Source organism: Rattus rattus, chromosome 12, assembly GCF_011064425.1.
Source record: "Rattus rattus isolate New Zealand chromosome 12, Rrattus_CSIRO_v1, whole genome shotgun sequence".
Lineage (NCBI taxonomy): Eukaryota > Metazoa > Chordata > Mammalia > Rodentia > Muridae > Rattus > Rattus rattus.
This window is the reverse complement of record NC_046165.1, coordinates 70783810-70798841: the sequence shown is the minus strand read 5'-3', so window position 1 is coordinate 70798841 and position 15032 is coordinate 70783810. Positions and strand designations below refer to the sequence as shown.

The following is a 15032-nucleotide window of genomic DNA, read 5'->3' as shown; positions in this document are numbered from 1 at the left end:
CCAGTGCAAGATTCATTCATGAACAGAAACCTTACAAAGCGTTTTACTAAAGACAAAGCATGGGCTTCCCAGACCTATGCCCAACTGTGTTGTGAGAGTGGTAAGTGGAGGAAACAGCCCATTTTGTCACAGGACAAATCACTGTGAGGAACTACAGGCTACAACCTTGTCTTTGGGACAGGAACAAGACTGCTGGTTAATCCAAGTGAGTGCAACAAGAAAACTGACTTATATTACAGTAGAGGGGACATCTGCCTTTGTTTATTTCTTTCTTTGTCTTTTGTGGGGAGATAAGGAGGCACTTGTGACTTTCAGTGCTGTTTAAATAAGAAAATAAGTAGACAACAGTGTTACATTGGGTACGGTATCCATGAGTATCATACCTGGAAACAATGTATAATAAACAGACCGTGCCAATAGAGAAAACTGCTATAAGTCCCGTCTAGAGTGGGAACTCTAACCGTATGAACTGGTTTTCTTCCAAATACCATTAAGAGCTTTTATGAAGCCTGCTGTATACCGAGCAGACTCTCCTACTGGGTTCCGCCTTATTTCTTTTCATCTTCCAATAGTCTTGGGCAGATGAGGGTTAAAATGATAAGCCTCACACTGCTCTGGTGGATGCACACAGACCCTGGAACACTTAATAACAGACCTGAGTGTGCTGTCGGAATCCCAGGCCCGGCTACAGGTGCCACCTTGGCTGGATTAATGTCACAGTGACCCCTGGTAATGGTGGGACCAACACTCGGGTGCTTCACTTTGCTTTGGTGTGTGAGCTGTTGTGTTAGTGTATGTGACTGTCTTGTTTGCAATCCCAGCGATGCTGCTGGCTTAGAGTGTACATTTGTGCCCTATTATTCTCGTGGCCCCTTAAAAGGAATCGCTGTCAAGATACTGCAGGGGAGGGCATTTGTTCCTTTGAGTGATTTCTTGTTTGCTCATTCAATTCTCACCTCTCTGCTCAAAATCAGCACGGAATTCACAGTGCTTGGGTGTACACTGTCTCCTCATTATCTCTCTTAGAAATGCATCCTTGGTTTTTACTTGCCTAAGCACTTAGATTTTGCAACTCAGAGTATACTAAACTTTTAAATTCTTCCAAAATTGGCCTCTTTGCTCCCAATAATAACATTCAATAAAAGCCAGTTCAATGTAGTAAATGATTACTGAGTATCAGCAGCACGCCAGGGACTGTAGTTGACTTAAAAACAAAGAAGAAAGCAGATATGACCTCTGATCTCAAGGGCTTCAATCTTGGGATGTGGTAGGTCGCACCTTTGATCTCAGTGCTTGAGAGGCTGAGGCAGGCTGAGTTCAAGGCCAGCTTTCTCTATATGGCGAGTTCTAGGCTAACCAGAGCTAGCTAGCGACACCCTGCCTCAGAAATAAATAAGTAAATGAAATTAAAAAAACCTCTCAGTCTTATTAGCAAATTGGAGTTGTTGAGATGGTCAGGGATAACAGTGGATAGTTTAAACTTCTTGGTAGAATACAGACACAATTGCGCCCCACATTTCTGAGTGGGGGAGAATTCAACTCTGTTCTGTACTGAGATGTCTGACTTTTTTTTAAGACAAAAAAAAAAAAAAAAGAATCAAAAGCTCGTCAACAATGAATATTAATATCCTAGAGTGAGATCAAAGCAAAAACAGGACTGAGCCCGTGCGTGGGCCACCAAACCTCCTGAGACATGCCCTGGCGTGTTCTTAGCATGTGCCGATTGTTCAGTAGGATCTACTCTTGGTGCTGCTCTTCCTGGCAAAAATGAAAGATAATTTTTGCATCTATCCACAAGAAAGCAGGGCCTTCTGCTCACGTGTGGTAGATAAGAGTGAGAAATGGTTGTCTTCTCCCTCGGGCCTTGAGAAATTCTCATGCCCTCCAGGCCCACGCAGGAAGCAGAGTGTTTCACAAAGTCTCACAAAGACTCTTCTTTCCCAGATGAGGGGGAAAAGTGATGGTGGTTGTGATGAGGGAAACGGAGGCCGTGGATAGCACTGGAGGCTGGCACTGTTTGCTCTCATTACGGGGGCTCCTTTGAGCCCTCACACCACCCCTTACAGGAAATCTCGAGATCACCTCTTTCTGGGTGTGTCTCCTCAGTGAAAGGGTAGAGCCGTACTGTGGTCGTTTTTGTGAAGCACTTACTCAGAGTGGGACTTCGGAAACAACAAACTTACTTTTGGGAAGGGAACCCAAGTGGTAGTGATACCAAGTAAGTAAGCTAGGTCCTCTCTGATAACCTTCACCTGGATAACCCCTTCTGCTGACTCCAGTGGAGAACATACGCCATCCATCTGGGATGTTACTCACAAACCAGGCTCTCAGATGGTCCTAAGCTTCCTCTAGCCTCGCTTCCTCCTACCCTCTCTATCTGGCATCTCCGATGGCCACACTCTCGCCTTCTTGGTAACGCTTCCCCCACTGTTCCTTGAGGCTTGCTTTCAAATTGAACAGTGGATCGCAGAAACATGTGCTAGAAGGGACCTTGGGGACACCTTGCTGCTGTGACCAGGGTCCAGGTCAATGCAGAGTAGTAACAAGCCCCTTCCTCTCACCTTGAGTTCAGTAGAACCACACAGCCTTTTGCTAACAATTCTCAACCACAAGGAGAGATCAATAGTGAGCTGCGTGCAAGGGACAAAGATGGCTGGAGTGCCCACATCAGCTTAGGGCTGTAGCCTGGGCTGTGATTTCCGTGAGCTTGTGCATCTCTGAAGTGGGCATCAGGAGCTTCGTTTCCTCTCGTCTTTCCAAAGTTGCAACTTTTTTCTCTGGGGTCTGGAAATACAGACAATCAGATGGCCTCGAGTGCCTATCTCCAGGCTGTAAAGAGAACAGGATAATAGCACAAGTCACAGGAAGGGACTCAACCTTGCAGAACGTTGCTCAGACAGGGTTTTATGGGACTCAAATGACTGGAGCTCCCACATGCTAGGAAGGCTCTGAACCTTCAGAATATGGGAAGGAAAACCAGAGAAGAGCAAAGAGAGCTTCTGACAGAAGTTTGGGGTGCTTCAGCACAAGCCTGTGTAAAATGCCCCCAGGTCCCCACTGCCAGGGTACTTTCAGAAGCCCTAGAATCAGACTAGACTGTCTGCCCACAGACAAGGTGATTGATGGTGGCGGTATTAGGATATTCCTGCCTCTATACTGATAAGAAAGTGATAGGTTTTTAGGGTAACTGGGTGGGTGACAAGGATTCCCTGGACTGTTGCCCCAAACCAGCAGGACCAATGGCAAAGGGAGGTCACGGGAGATAGGTTTCATCAAAGGCTTCCCTCACTGTGTACCTCGGGAGGAAACTACAAGCTTACATTTGGAAAAGGGACCGGCCTTGTGGTTCATCCACGTGAGTACTGCAGAAGCAATCGTTGGGGAATTGTTGTGAACAGAATGTTAGGGAAGGACGTCCTACAGTGAGAGAGTGGAGTGGTCTGTACTCATTAACGGAGTCCTTCGCTGAAGAGAAGTAACTGTCGGTGTGTCAGGTCTAATGAGGCTACACTGAATAATAGATAAGGGTTCTGCTTCAAAGGACAAATATCCAAATTTTGAGAACCGAGTTTTTACTCTTGTCAGGTCTCTGAAGAACTTCTCTTCATAGCAGACACAGAGCCTACCCTACTGCTCCCTCTGAGAAACTCACTATCTCCTGTCCACTCAATGAGATCTTTTCCCCCAGATTGCAGCCAGGATGATGGACAAAAATGGCCCTCCTCTGGCTTCAAGAAGCTCCCTCCCTTTCCCCACGTAAAGCACCGACAGGAATTATATTATAATTAGCTCTGCTCACAACATGCCTGACCTGCCAGTGACAGGGCTCTGTCCGTCTTAGATCAGTACACTCACTCATCCTGATGATAGGTAATTGATATTGGGCCCATTTCATAGATAAAGAAACAGAGACTTGGGGTTAGCAAGTTGTCTAAGATCACATCGCTCAGGAAAACACAACTGAAGTCTGATTTCTACTAGACCATAGGGTTTGTTATTAGTGTGAAGGAAGCCACCCACACTGCAAAGGTTACCTGGGTGTGAATTTTTCCTTCCCCGAGTAAGGAAGTTTGGTCTAACCTTGTACATCCTGATCCTCTGGCCACAGTAGTCCTGGCAGAGTGACTCGGCATTTCTGAGGACCCATGTCTCAGCATTTCTGAGGACCTAAGTAAAGTCACACTTGTGTTAGCAAGACCCAGGAACTTTGGAGAGGGAAAAAGAAACATTAGGAGACGGTTCTTTGGTTATTAACCAACAAAGAAAGAGCAATTAATATCAAAACCCTGATGGAGGCCATATGAAAGTTTTGTTCCCTGAGAGACTCTGAGCGGTCACCAGCAACTGCCCTGTCGGAGGGCAGGTATTTGTACTGGGCTGTACCAGGGTGGGGGGACAGGTCGTGGGCCAGCTCACTTTCGGGAGGGAACAAGACTCCAAGTCTATGCAAGTAAGTGCGTGGCCTTAGAAAGTCCCTCTGCTTCCTTACATGATGAACCAGTGGCTCTTGAACTAAATGTGTATGTGGACTTGGATTCTTGATTCCCAGCCATTGGCCAAGGGGAATTAACCTCTTCATCCTCACAGGCTCTTTTGTGGTTCCTAGATCTTTATCAGAGAAAACATTGTGACTTAGTGTAACAAAAGATTTATTTTTCTTTTTGTTACCGTCCAGTTTCGTAATAGATGATAGATTAAACTTCCCAAAGATAGTGAACTTAGGACACACTCTTAAGAAACGCCATGTCAGCTATGAGAAAAGGAGGAACGTTAAAGCCTACATAATGTCAAAAATAATACAAATCAAAAAGTTAGACCCTACAGAATTAAAGGACAAGTTAAATGGACATAACAGAAGAATATAAGAATTGGGAGTAAGTATCAGGCCAGCAATGAAAAGAGAGCATTTAGAGCATTTACCTGTGCAATAGCTACTTACAGAACAATTCCAGTACCCTAACCATTTGCTAGATGTGAGGAAGGAAGGGGGGGGGAAGAGCAGGAAATTTAGAATGTGTGCTTCCAGGATCACAAGTCTGAACAGACTACCATGGCCAGGGTTACCCAGATGCTAGGGAGGCACAAAGCAGCTGCCATGAGTAAGGGCCAAGCCAGACGCTTCTCCAGGTCACCTCAGACCTCCATTCACCCTCCTGCCTTAATCTCTACAGGGACAGAATGTTTGCTCTTTCGCTCTCACATTGCTAAACATCAGCACAACGCTTTCAATGTAGGTATATCTCAACGCATGATTCCTGGGAGTGGGAAATGCCTCCTGGGCCAGCACGGTGATTCTCTGGAGAAGGATGCTTGCTCTGGGAGTCTGTGATCTGAGGTCAATCTTTGGAATCCACATGATAGAAAATGAGAGGTTACCTCTAAAAGTGATGGTCCTTTGATCTTCACATGCATCCCAATGGCACATTCGAGTACACACACACACACACACACACACACAGAAAACACAACACAACACAAACACAGAACACACACACTAAATCAGTGAATTTTTTTTTCAAAAGTGCCTTCTAGAAGATTTTGGGAAGATTTCAGTGGAGAGGAAATCATTGTTTAAAACATGCTGGGTTTGGCATTAGTTAAGTATTCTCCAACAGAGAAAGTTGTTAGGCCTTTAAAGCAGAGAGACTTTCGAGTCCACCCACATGGAATATGGCATACATGGAGTATGAAATAGAAATTTAGATTGTCTTCAAGGACAGAATCCCAGCAGGGGAAGCATCCCATCTCTCCAGGGAAGGCTCCTCTGTTCGAATTTGTTTGCTTGTGTGCTTTACCAAGCACCTCTTCCCTGCCAAGGGTCAGTTAGCCTACATTAGAAAGCCCATCCTGTTTCTGGAAAACCAGAGTTTGGAGGCCAAAGGACCAAAAAGGTCTGTAACGAAGACGCAGAACCAACAGGTTTTATCAGGAAAGGGAGAGATGTGATGATCTGAATCACTTTTGAAATGCCCAGCTCCCAGGCGTGTAGTGAACTGTGACCGGAAGCTCAGAAATCTGTGTTTGGAAAAGGCTTTAGGCGAGTTGACATTGTTCCTGGCAGGGAAACCTGTTGGGAAGATACGGTCCTGTGTGGGCAGATCCTGAGGCTTAGGCGTGCTGACCGGGGCAGAAGCGGATGCAGCCCAGCTACCTAGGTGTTCTGCAGTTGTGGAGAGGAAATGAAGGTGTCTCGTAATAATTAGAAAGAAACAATCAGCACCAGCGAGGCCCCTAATTGTGGCCGCAGGAGAGAATGAGAGAACAAGCAGATTCAGAGCACAGAGAACCCAACAGTTAAAATTAGACTGGCACTCAGAATGGAATTTTAATGTCCTAGAGCTAGAGAAGACATATCCAAAGACCGAAATAAATACATTGTGCATTTATGAGATATTAACGAATAGTAACATTCCCCTTAAATAGTAAGCTTGAGGAGCCCGGGCTTTTATTGTCAGATTTTGCAGACTTTAAAATGCTAATATTCGTCGTCAGTCTTCAGGATCGGAACGCATTACACACCTTCTAATCTCTCTGGGCTTTAGATTATTTTCTTTTCACTGAAATTTAGAAGGAATGAGGCTCTGTGGTGTCCCCACTGAGAGCTCTCACTTGCCTACGCTGTTCTCAGACTTTGTGGTTCGTGTCCCAGATGATGGCTTCCAAGCCGTGATCATTGTAGTCCACGCATACCCCAGGGAATTACAGGCACCATCTTAAGGGAGGGCCCTCCTACCCCTCAGTCCTGTCGCTAAGCCTTGCCGATGTTTACCACCAGTCACCCGTGCAATCTTCCCTTGAGTTCCATTTCATACCGGGCATGATGGCACACACACATAATCCCAACACTCAAGAAACTGAGGCAGGAGGTTCATGAGTTCAAGGCCAGCCTTGGGCTACAGAACAAGACCATGTCAGAAGAGGAAACAATGTGTACTTCTAGAATCATTTTGCAATCAATCCCTGTCTCTCCACACTCTTCCAAGGTGCCTCTTATATCTGTAATTGTGTTGTGGATGCCGGAATGGGTAACCTCCTTTCAGGAAAGCCCTGCTGGCTCCAAGATGGCTGAGGGAAAGGTCTATCTATGGTGAGATGTCTCTTTGGTCAAAGGAAAACTGACTTGAGGGAAACCAGTCAACTGAGGCAGGAGACAAGCGTCCCGTCGAGGCTGGTCCAGCCCAGGTTAGAATTCTTGTAAAGCACTTTTCTACTGTGCACTGTCTGGTGGCTTCAATAAGTTGACCTTCGGAGCAGGGACCAGACTGGCTGTGTACCCAAGTGAGTATGATGGTGCCAATGACCGGGGCAAAAAGAACCAGCGCCTTGTTAGTGTAATGGCTAGCAAATCTTGGGGTGCACAAAATATCATTTCTTATTTCTGCAGGCTCTCGTGGTAGCTTAAAATATTCCCAGTTCTCCTACTGAAGTCAGAGAGGTGCCAAGAGCCAATTGAATACGTGAAAATCTGGACAGGGTAATTTATAGAATAAAAATTTTTTTAAAAGAATTGCACATACTCAGTGCTTTCAAGCGGGGCTGATGATATCAGCAGCAGATAACCTGAACATTCAGGAAATTAGCTAAGTGCCCTTGGGGAGGAAGAGCTGGGTTAATGGCAAACACAAATTCTCTTTTATTACAGCAGGTAGTTAAACTTCTGGGTTAGCTAATGAGTGTGGTAAGGGGACACCAGTTCCAAGAGACTTTTCTCAGAACCCGCACCCAAGGGTAGAAGTGGCTGAGCTCTGTGACTGCCCAGTGTGCTGTGTTTCATAAGTATGGAGAGGGAGACGGGTGAGGAGGAGAATAGACCTGCGTTGAATTCTGGGTCTACCTTTACCAGCTATATTTAATAGCGTTTCCACTTTCAACAACAAAATTATATTCCCCCCTCATCTGGTATCAGGCAAGATATTACCTACACATAACAACAAAAAAGTCCTCTGTTAGGAGAGTGTCTGATACATGGCACTAATATCATGGCCTTGTCACGCCAAGGCTTACATTGTTGTAAAAAGAGTGAGCAGTGGATTCCTTGGCCAATAGAAGTTGTGAGAAACCAAGAACCCCAGGACAGTTTAGGGAAATATCCTGAGAGCCCAGTAGGCTCTGACTGGTGTCAGAAAAGCTTCTTCAAAGACCTTACCCGGACTGGGAATTCAGCTCTCGCCCTAAGCTAATCTTCAGAGATAGGACCTAACTAAGTAATCCACCATTTACGTAGAAATGGAGTCAAGGGTAGAATTTACAAGTTCTCCCTCTGCCTTGCTGTCCAAGACACTGGCTTGACTTCAGGTATTTTCTTCTGTTGGATTGTAAATGTTTCTAGAAAGAACCCATCCCACCCAGCACTAAATACCAAAGAAACATGATCCTGGCTCTGAACCCTTGGCAGTCATAAGGCAGTTGACAATCTAGATCCTTCCATTAGAACATCTGAAAAACTACTGCTCTGAGCAGGGAGTTTCGATCTCATAAATTCTCCTGAATTTATGGAAATCATTTAACTTACTTCAGTTGGGGCAACACAGTAGAACAGGACAGGAGGAAAGGATTGTTTATAGCAGAGACAGAATTACCATGTAAGAAAGGCTAAGTCTCAGGCCTGGGATTCTTCACCCCAAGAGGCCAGTGCTCTTCTATCTAAGAGTAGGTAGGGTCACATAAGCTTTTGTAAAGGTGTCACCTGCAGTGTGAATACTGGAGGACTAAGTGGTAAATTAACATTTGGGGAAGGGACCCAAGTGACCGTCATATCTGGTGAGTTATCCCAAGTGCAACCTGGTAGGCCGTGGTCATGAACCTTCTCTCTGGAGATGGCCACTGTTCCCAAGGTGGGGTGAGGCTCACTGGGGAATTGTGCTGTTTTACGGAGGTCTGCAAAGGGGGACGGCATCGCTATCCATCTTAAATATCTGTGTTTTCTCTAGGTCAAACTCATTAAAAGATGACTTTAATCATTCAATGGACATTTTTAAATGCCTCTACGTAGCCATCACTCTAGATAATGTTGGGCTGCAAATAAAAAAGCCTAAGACGGATAGACAGATGTCTGACCTGTCTGCAGAGAGCATAAAAACTAGACGAAGGTTCAGAACTACGGTACATTTAGCAACCTGAAAACTATTTTAGGGTTGGCAACGGCTGGTGTAGATAAACAGATTCAGAGGGGTCAGGGTCCTGGTAGAAAGTGCCCTAGTCTGAGACTGCTTTCTGGGCTAGAAAAGATTTGTTGAGCCTTGACAGACTGATAAGATCTGTGTAAGTAAGAGAGAGGAGGGAGGCAGAATTCCAACTGAGGGGCAACAAGAAAGAAGATTTGATCTTGGGATAAACAAGGCACAGGCCTTTTGGCTTGCACAGGCAGATCTGATATTAAAAATGGACTAAGAAAACAAGGCAGAAAAGGAGCCTTCTTAGACAGTGGAGATAAGAAATACTAGAACGTCCAGAGAACACAGAGAATGGGACCAGGGCCAGCCACCAGAAAACTGAGAATCCAGTTTAGAAAGCAGACCAGATGTGAGGTGAGAGGGATCAGTTCTTTCCACAGCCAGGAATCCCCCCTCGCTTTCCATCAGGCTCTAGGCGAGCTCACCCCAGCCTCCTTGGAAGACAACTTGGGGCTGTTATTATCTGGAAGTGTATATGCAGATAGATTCTCTATCTTTCCCGAGAAGCCCACAGTGCTATTTCCTGATCCTATCCAAACCTGAGTGGGATGCACATCTGTGTCACTACCTTTCATTTCTAGGTTCCTAGTACTTAACCAACAGAGCACAGATTTAGGGAGTTTTCCATCACCGCAGTGCCCCCGGGGACCTACAGCGCTAACACACTCAGACACGCGTCTCTGTAGGTTCTGAATTATGATGGCAAGTTAGGATCAAAAACAGCTGAACTTGTAGCTGCAAAAATTGATCCCGTCCTGCTAAAGTGACCTCTGATGCCATCGGTGGTGAAATGTGTTCTTCTTACTGGGTAGGAATAGAATGCCTCTCACTTCAGGGCTCTGAGAGACAGAACCCAAAGACCTCTAATTAAAGGGGATTTGTTTCTCATTTTCAGGGGGAAGGGTAGGGTTGCAGTAGATGTCTATGGGGCTGGAAATGAAAGGAGTTAAACACTAGGACGTCTCTGTGGTGAGACCTTAAATATTTGTCTGAAAGGGGCCAGAACCCCATGCCTGACCATGGCACCCACCCAGCTCTGTTGCTCCGACGCAGACCTTGCTACAGGGAGCTCTTGTCTTTACTCAGCATCGTAGAGCCATGGCACCAGGGCCCGAAGGCTTTGGTTTAGGATCCAGCTGGAAGCCTGCATTGCCAAGGCCACCCTGGTTGGCTCTGTGATCAGTCAAGAACTGTGGGAGTGAGAGCCATGGGGCTGGAGCTTATGATGCCAGCCCTGCTGGGAACTCTCTAGGTGGTCTGGTGTGGTAATCCCTCCCTCCAGCCTCTGCTTCCTCCTCTGGCGGTGGAGGGGGTGGGGAAACAGTCTGAGAGAGTTCCCGTTACAAACAAAATCTCTGGGAAAAAGGGAAGAATTGTCTCAGGCAAGGCCTCAGGTGGCACCTGTTCTCCTGAAATAAAGAGACAGTGGGACTGGTTTGCTAAGTGGGATGTTTTCATGGTGAAACCCTGGCACGTTCGTTCAGTGCCGTGTGGTTTATTGGGTTATTTTTATTTGGAGAAATAAAGTCATTTCTCAGAACAGCCTGGATGGGAAGGGGAGTGAAGCAGCCTGTCCACCTTACAGGTGAAAATTCTGAGACGTCGGCTGCCTGTTGATCTAATCCAGGCAGTCCGGAGTAAATTGTAAGAGACAGGGCTCGGATGTGAGTGTTACTCAGAACACTTAGCAGTGGGGAAGAAATGGCCTGGCGAGGTGATAGATTTTCCAACTTAATGTCAAAATATCTCACGCCTACACATCTCACCAATGTCCAGCCTACTTGGCGGAGAGTACTCTAGAGAGACATCGAAGTCCCTGTTTTCTAAGCTTGCTTTTGTCCTACTCACTGGGATTTTGAAGATCTTGTTAAGTATGACAAGATGGTTTAGTGGTCCTGCCTTCCTTTCCGGTTTGCCCGGATGCCAGAAAGGACCCCATGGAGAAGGACTGCTGAGAGCTGGAGATCTTGGCTGGCACTCATGGCTCGCGCCTGTTCCTAAGCCTGAGTGGCAGCTACAGTTAAGATGTCGTTCCCGGTGTAAAGCCGGTGAACGAGACCCACTAGTCCAGAGAGTTCTGCTCTTGCCCATCACCGTCATCTGCGTCCCACCTTCTAACATCTGTCCTCTTGGCCCACAGATGTCACAGACCCAGAGCCTGCTGTGTACCAGCTGAAAGATCCCCAGTCTGATAACATCACCCTCTGCCTGTTCACCGACTTTGATTCTCAAACCAATGTGTCCCAGAACGCAAGTACCGAAGCGTTTGTCTCTGGCAATACTGTGATGGACATGAAGGCTATGGATTCCAAGAGCAACGGGGCCATTGCCTGGAGTAACCAAACAAGCTTTAGCTGCAAAGCCGCCTTCAAGGACGCCTTAAAGGAGGACTCCCGCCCCACTTCAGGTGAGTGGCGCCCGGGGGGGGGGGTGTCTCCTTGTCTCAGGAGAGGCCTGGCTCAAATCTGTGATTTCCAAAAGCTGCTTTTGGTCACCTCGCCCTCATCATTAGTCAGCAAAATCCACATCCTGTTTCACTAAGGAGTGGCACGCCCTGTCCTAGCAGGTCACAAAAGCAGACAAGCGAACATGACAGGACACAGGCCCAGCGTTTGGTCTCACTCTTCTAAGCGCTCACCTTCCTGTCTATGCTTGAACCATGTGCCCTCTCTGTTCTCCCAGGCACGGTTTCCATGTCCCCCTCCCCCAGCTGCCTGCCCTGATGTCTATGTCTGCTGAGATTGTGTGGGTACAGAGTCTCAGGCACTGGAGTGGCTTAAGAAGTCAGATGAGGAGGAGGGAACACCATTCTAATAAAGAAGACCATCCGTCAGCAGAGGGACATGTAAATGACGCCAGGCTGCAATTAATATATGCAATAACTTAGAGTTAAGGAGAGAACAGCTCAGAGAAGGGCTCTGAGAAAACGCTACCACGCTACAAATTAAAGCATAGGACGAGATCAGCCGTGCCCAAGCCAGAGAGGACCCTGTCAAAGCCCAAGAAAGGAGAATGCAGAGAACAAGGAGAAGCTGCAGGAAATGGGTTATAAGACATAGCCAGGGGGCCAGATCACAGGGAGAGGCAAGAGGATCAGAAGTTCAGTCATCTTCACCTACATAGTAAGTTCAAGGCCAGCCTGGACTACCTGAGGCCCTGTCTCCAAAAACAACTAAATGACAAAATTGAAGGTTCAGTGCTGTGTGGAGGGTAGACTATAGGTCCAGCAGAAGACAGAGAACATAGGAGAGAGATGATGGAAGGCCTACCAGGTGATGGTAGGACTGACACCACTTAGGTTTCACAGATAGAACCACACAGGGATGAGAAGTCAATGGGCATCAAGGAAAATGGCAGAGCATCTCAGTCATTGGGACCATATACTAAGTAAGAGATAATAAAGGAGTGTGTTTGGGCATCAAAACTTTGGGGGCTACATGAAAATATATGTCCCTAGTCACTGCGAATATGTCCCACTGTCTTTAAGGGACTCTGGACTGAAACCTGCCAGGTTCAAAGACTATCTTGACTTTTTGGTTGCTGTCTTACAGTGTATACCTTGCCCAGCCCATGTTTGTTGAGAGAATCAAAGAGTGCCCACAAGCCAGGATATTGGTCCTACCAGGGCCTTTGCCCCAGCAGATACCCTTGAGCGATAAGTCCCCCGCCCCCAGCTCTCCCCCAAAGAATCACAGAAAAGCTGTGATATGTTTTTTTCTACCAACAACCCAGGGTAGGACAGTTAGAATGCTTTAGAGTCTAAGAAAACGTCTTTGTTTTTCCTTTTAGATGTGCCCTGTGATGCCAAGTTGGTCGAGAAAAGCTTTGAAACAGGTAAGAGGAGGATCTGACCAACGTTGAGTGATGCTGGGGGTGGGGGGAGGCCCCAGACTGGTAATAACCTTTAGTGCCCAGGGGAGGGGAGGCGAGAGGAGGGGATGGATCTGGGGATGGGAACAGCACTTCCAACCCTGCCTCCAGCATGGTTAACTTCATTTTCCGTTCTAAGTATTTAACAAGAAGGGCCTCCAGTTTCACAAGGCCAGTGAGTCACTCTCAGGCCTCGGTGTCTCTTGTATTTGGTTCCTCTGTGAGAACAGCCAAAGAAAACTGCCTAAGATCCCACTGTGGAACTTGTGAGTCCCTTCAGAGCAGCCCAGAACTAACCGTGGCACTCTAAGGACACTGGCCCTCTACATCTCGGGGAATTCCTTTCTAGAAAGGAAGTAGAACTCACACCACCTCAGGCAAAGGTCTGGTCTCAGTGCCTCCTCAGCTCCACGTTTCAATACTGAGTCACAGCTGTGGTTTCACTGAAGGGCCCTGGCCTGGAGCATTATGAGAAGTTCTGAGCATCTACCCCCAAACCCACTCCCATACGCAAGGGCCTTAGAATATTATATGGACTAAGTCCTTTTGGTGGTTTTTGTCTTAAAACACTATGCTCTTACCCTGGAGGAATAATTGGGGTGTGCGTAGAAGCTCAAAGAAGTGGACCTGGGAGTTGAAGTTACCCACACCCAGCCTAACCAGCTCTTGGGGAAGTCCAGTGTCATGAGTCACTGTACAGCCCTCTCATGCACATACCGTTAATGACTACCACCTCTTGGCTTTACAGATATGAATCTAAACTTTCAAAACCTGTCAGTCATGGGACTCCGAATCCTCCTGCTGAAAGTGGCCGGATTTAACCTGCTCATGACGCTGAGACTGTGGTCCAGTTGAGGTAAGAAAGCATGGAAAAGGCTTAGAGGTGTGAGTTCCGGGCAAGACCAAACCCTGAGAGCAAATCGCCCTCGGATTTAAAATTCCCTTTTAAATCCTAAGACTGGACCCACAGACCGTCTCTAGCCCCTATCTGATACACACTGTGGCAACATTGTTGCAACAGTGGGGGGAAACACCTGGTTAGCAGAATACAATCTTTTTGGCATCCTTGGTCCAGCCCTGACTCTCCTAGGGTACACTATCCTCGTTTAGAAATGATGAAAGTGAGGCCAAGTTACATCAAGGTCACAGAGCCAAAGAATAGAGAAGGAAAAAATTCCAACCCCCATGCACAGGACCGCGTGCCTCTGGACCTGCCTTTCAGAGCGTCCAGCCCCTTGCTGGGTTCTTTCTCCCTAGCAAGCTCTCTCAGCTTGATATTCAAAGATATTATACTCATTAGCCCTAAGCCTGGCTGGAGTCACATGTTTCCAGCCTGACAGGGTCCCTGGTCACCTTGCACAGCCCCTAATAAATTCATCCCATCACATCCCCAAGGGTCCTAGTCCTGATCTCTGTGCTTCCTCACTCCAGGTCCGCAAGATTGAAAGAGCCTGACTCCGAAGCTCCTTCCTCCTCATCGCCCCTCCGCTCCCTCTTCAAGCCAAAAGGAGCCCTCCCACCTCGTAAAGAAGGCTGTCTGAGGACTGACTGGATCTCCCCGATCTGTGAGGAAGGTTGCTGGAGAGCTAAGCTCTGCTGTACCCACTCAGCCCCCTTGCTGCTGCTGACCATTCACAGAAGACGCAGGGGCTGGGCTTCTCCTGGATCTGAAGACCTCCTCTCCCATGATAGATTTCCCAGCAGAATCTCTTAGAGAATGTTGTAAAGAATATGTTTTTTGTGTGGTTTTTTTTTTTTTTGTATTTTTAAAGCATCCATAAAGAAGTACATATTACTCTTTCATCAAGGTGTAGAAATTATCTCATTGTCTAGACGCTCCCCGCTACTGTGTGTATTGAGCCACATTGTATATTATTCTGCTGCCGATGACGTCATTAAAGGTGATTCAGACAAAGCCGAAACTGTGATCCTGCTTGACTGGGCTTGGTGGGGGCATTTACACGCTGCTTATGGCCGGCTATGCAGAGA

General features: G+C 47.0%; 1 protein-coding gene across 1 annotated transcript in view; it reads left to right on the top strand.

The window, feature by feature from the left end:
• Window positions 1-14965, top strand: part of LOC116913352 (M1-specific T cell receptor alpha chain-like) — a 495143-nt gene extending 480178 nt beyond the window's left edge. The window contains exons 5-8 of the mRNA XM_032917508.1: window positions 11314-11580; window positions 12963-13007; window positions 13792-13899; window positions 14484-14965. Of these exons, the coding sequence (XP_032773399.1) occupies window positions 11314-11580; window positions 12963-13007; window positions 13792-13898 (419 nt within the window). The 3' untranslated portion in view covers window position 13899; window positions 14484-14965. The remainder of the gene's footprint in view (window positions 1-11313; window positions 11581-12962; window positions 13008-13791; window positions 13900-14483) is intronic.
• The last annotated feature ends 67 nt before the right edge of the window (window positions 14966-15032 follow it).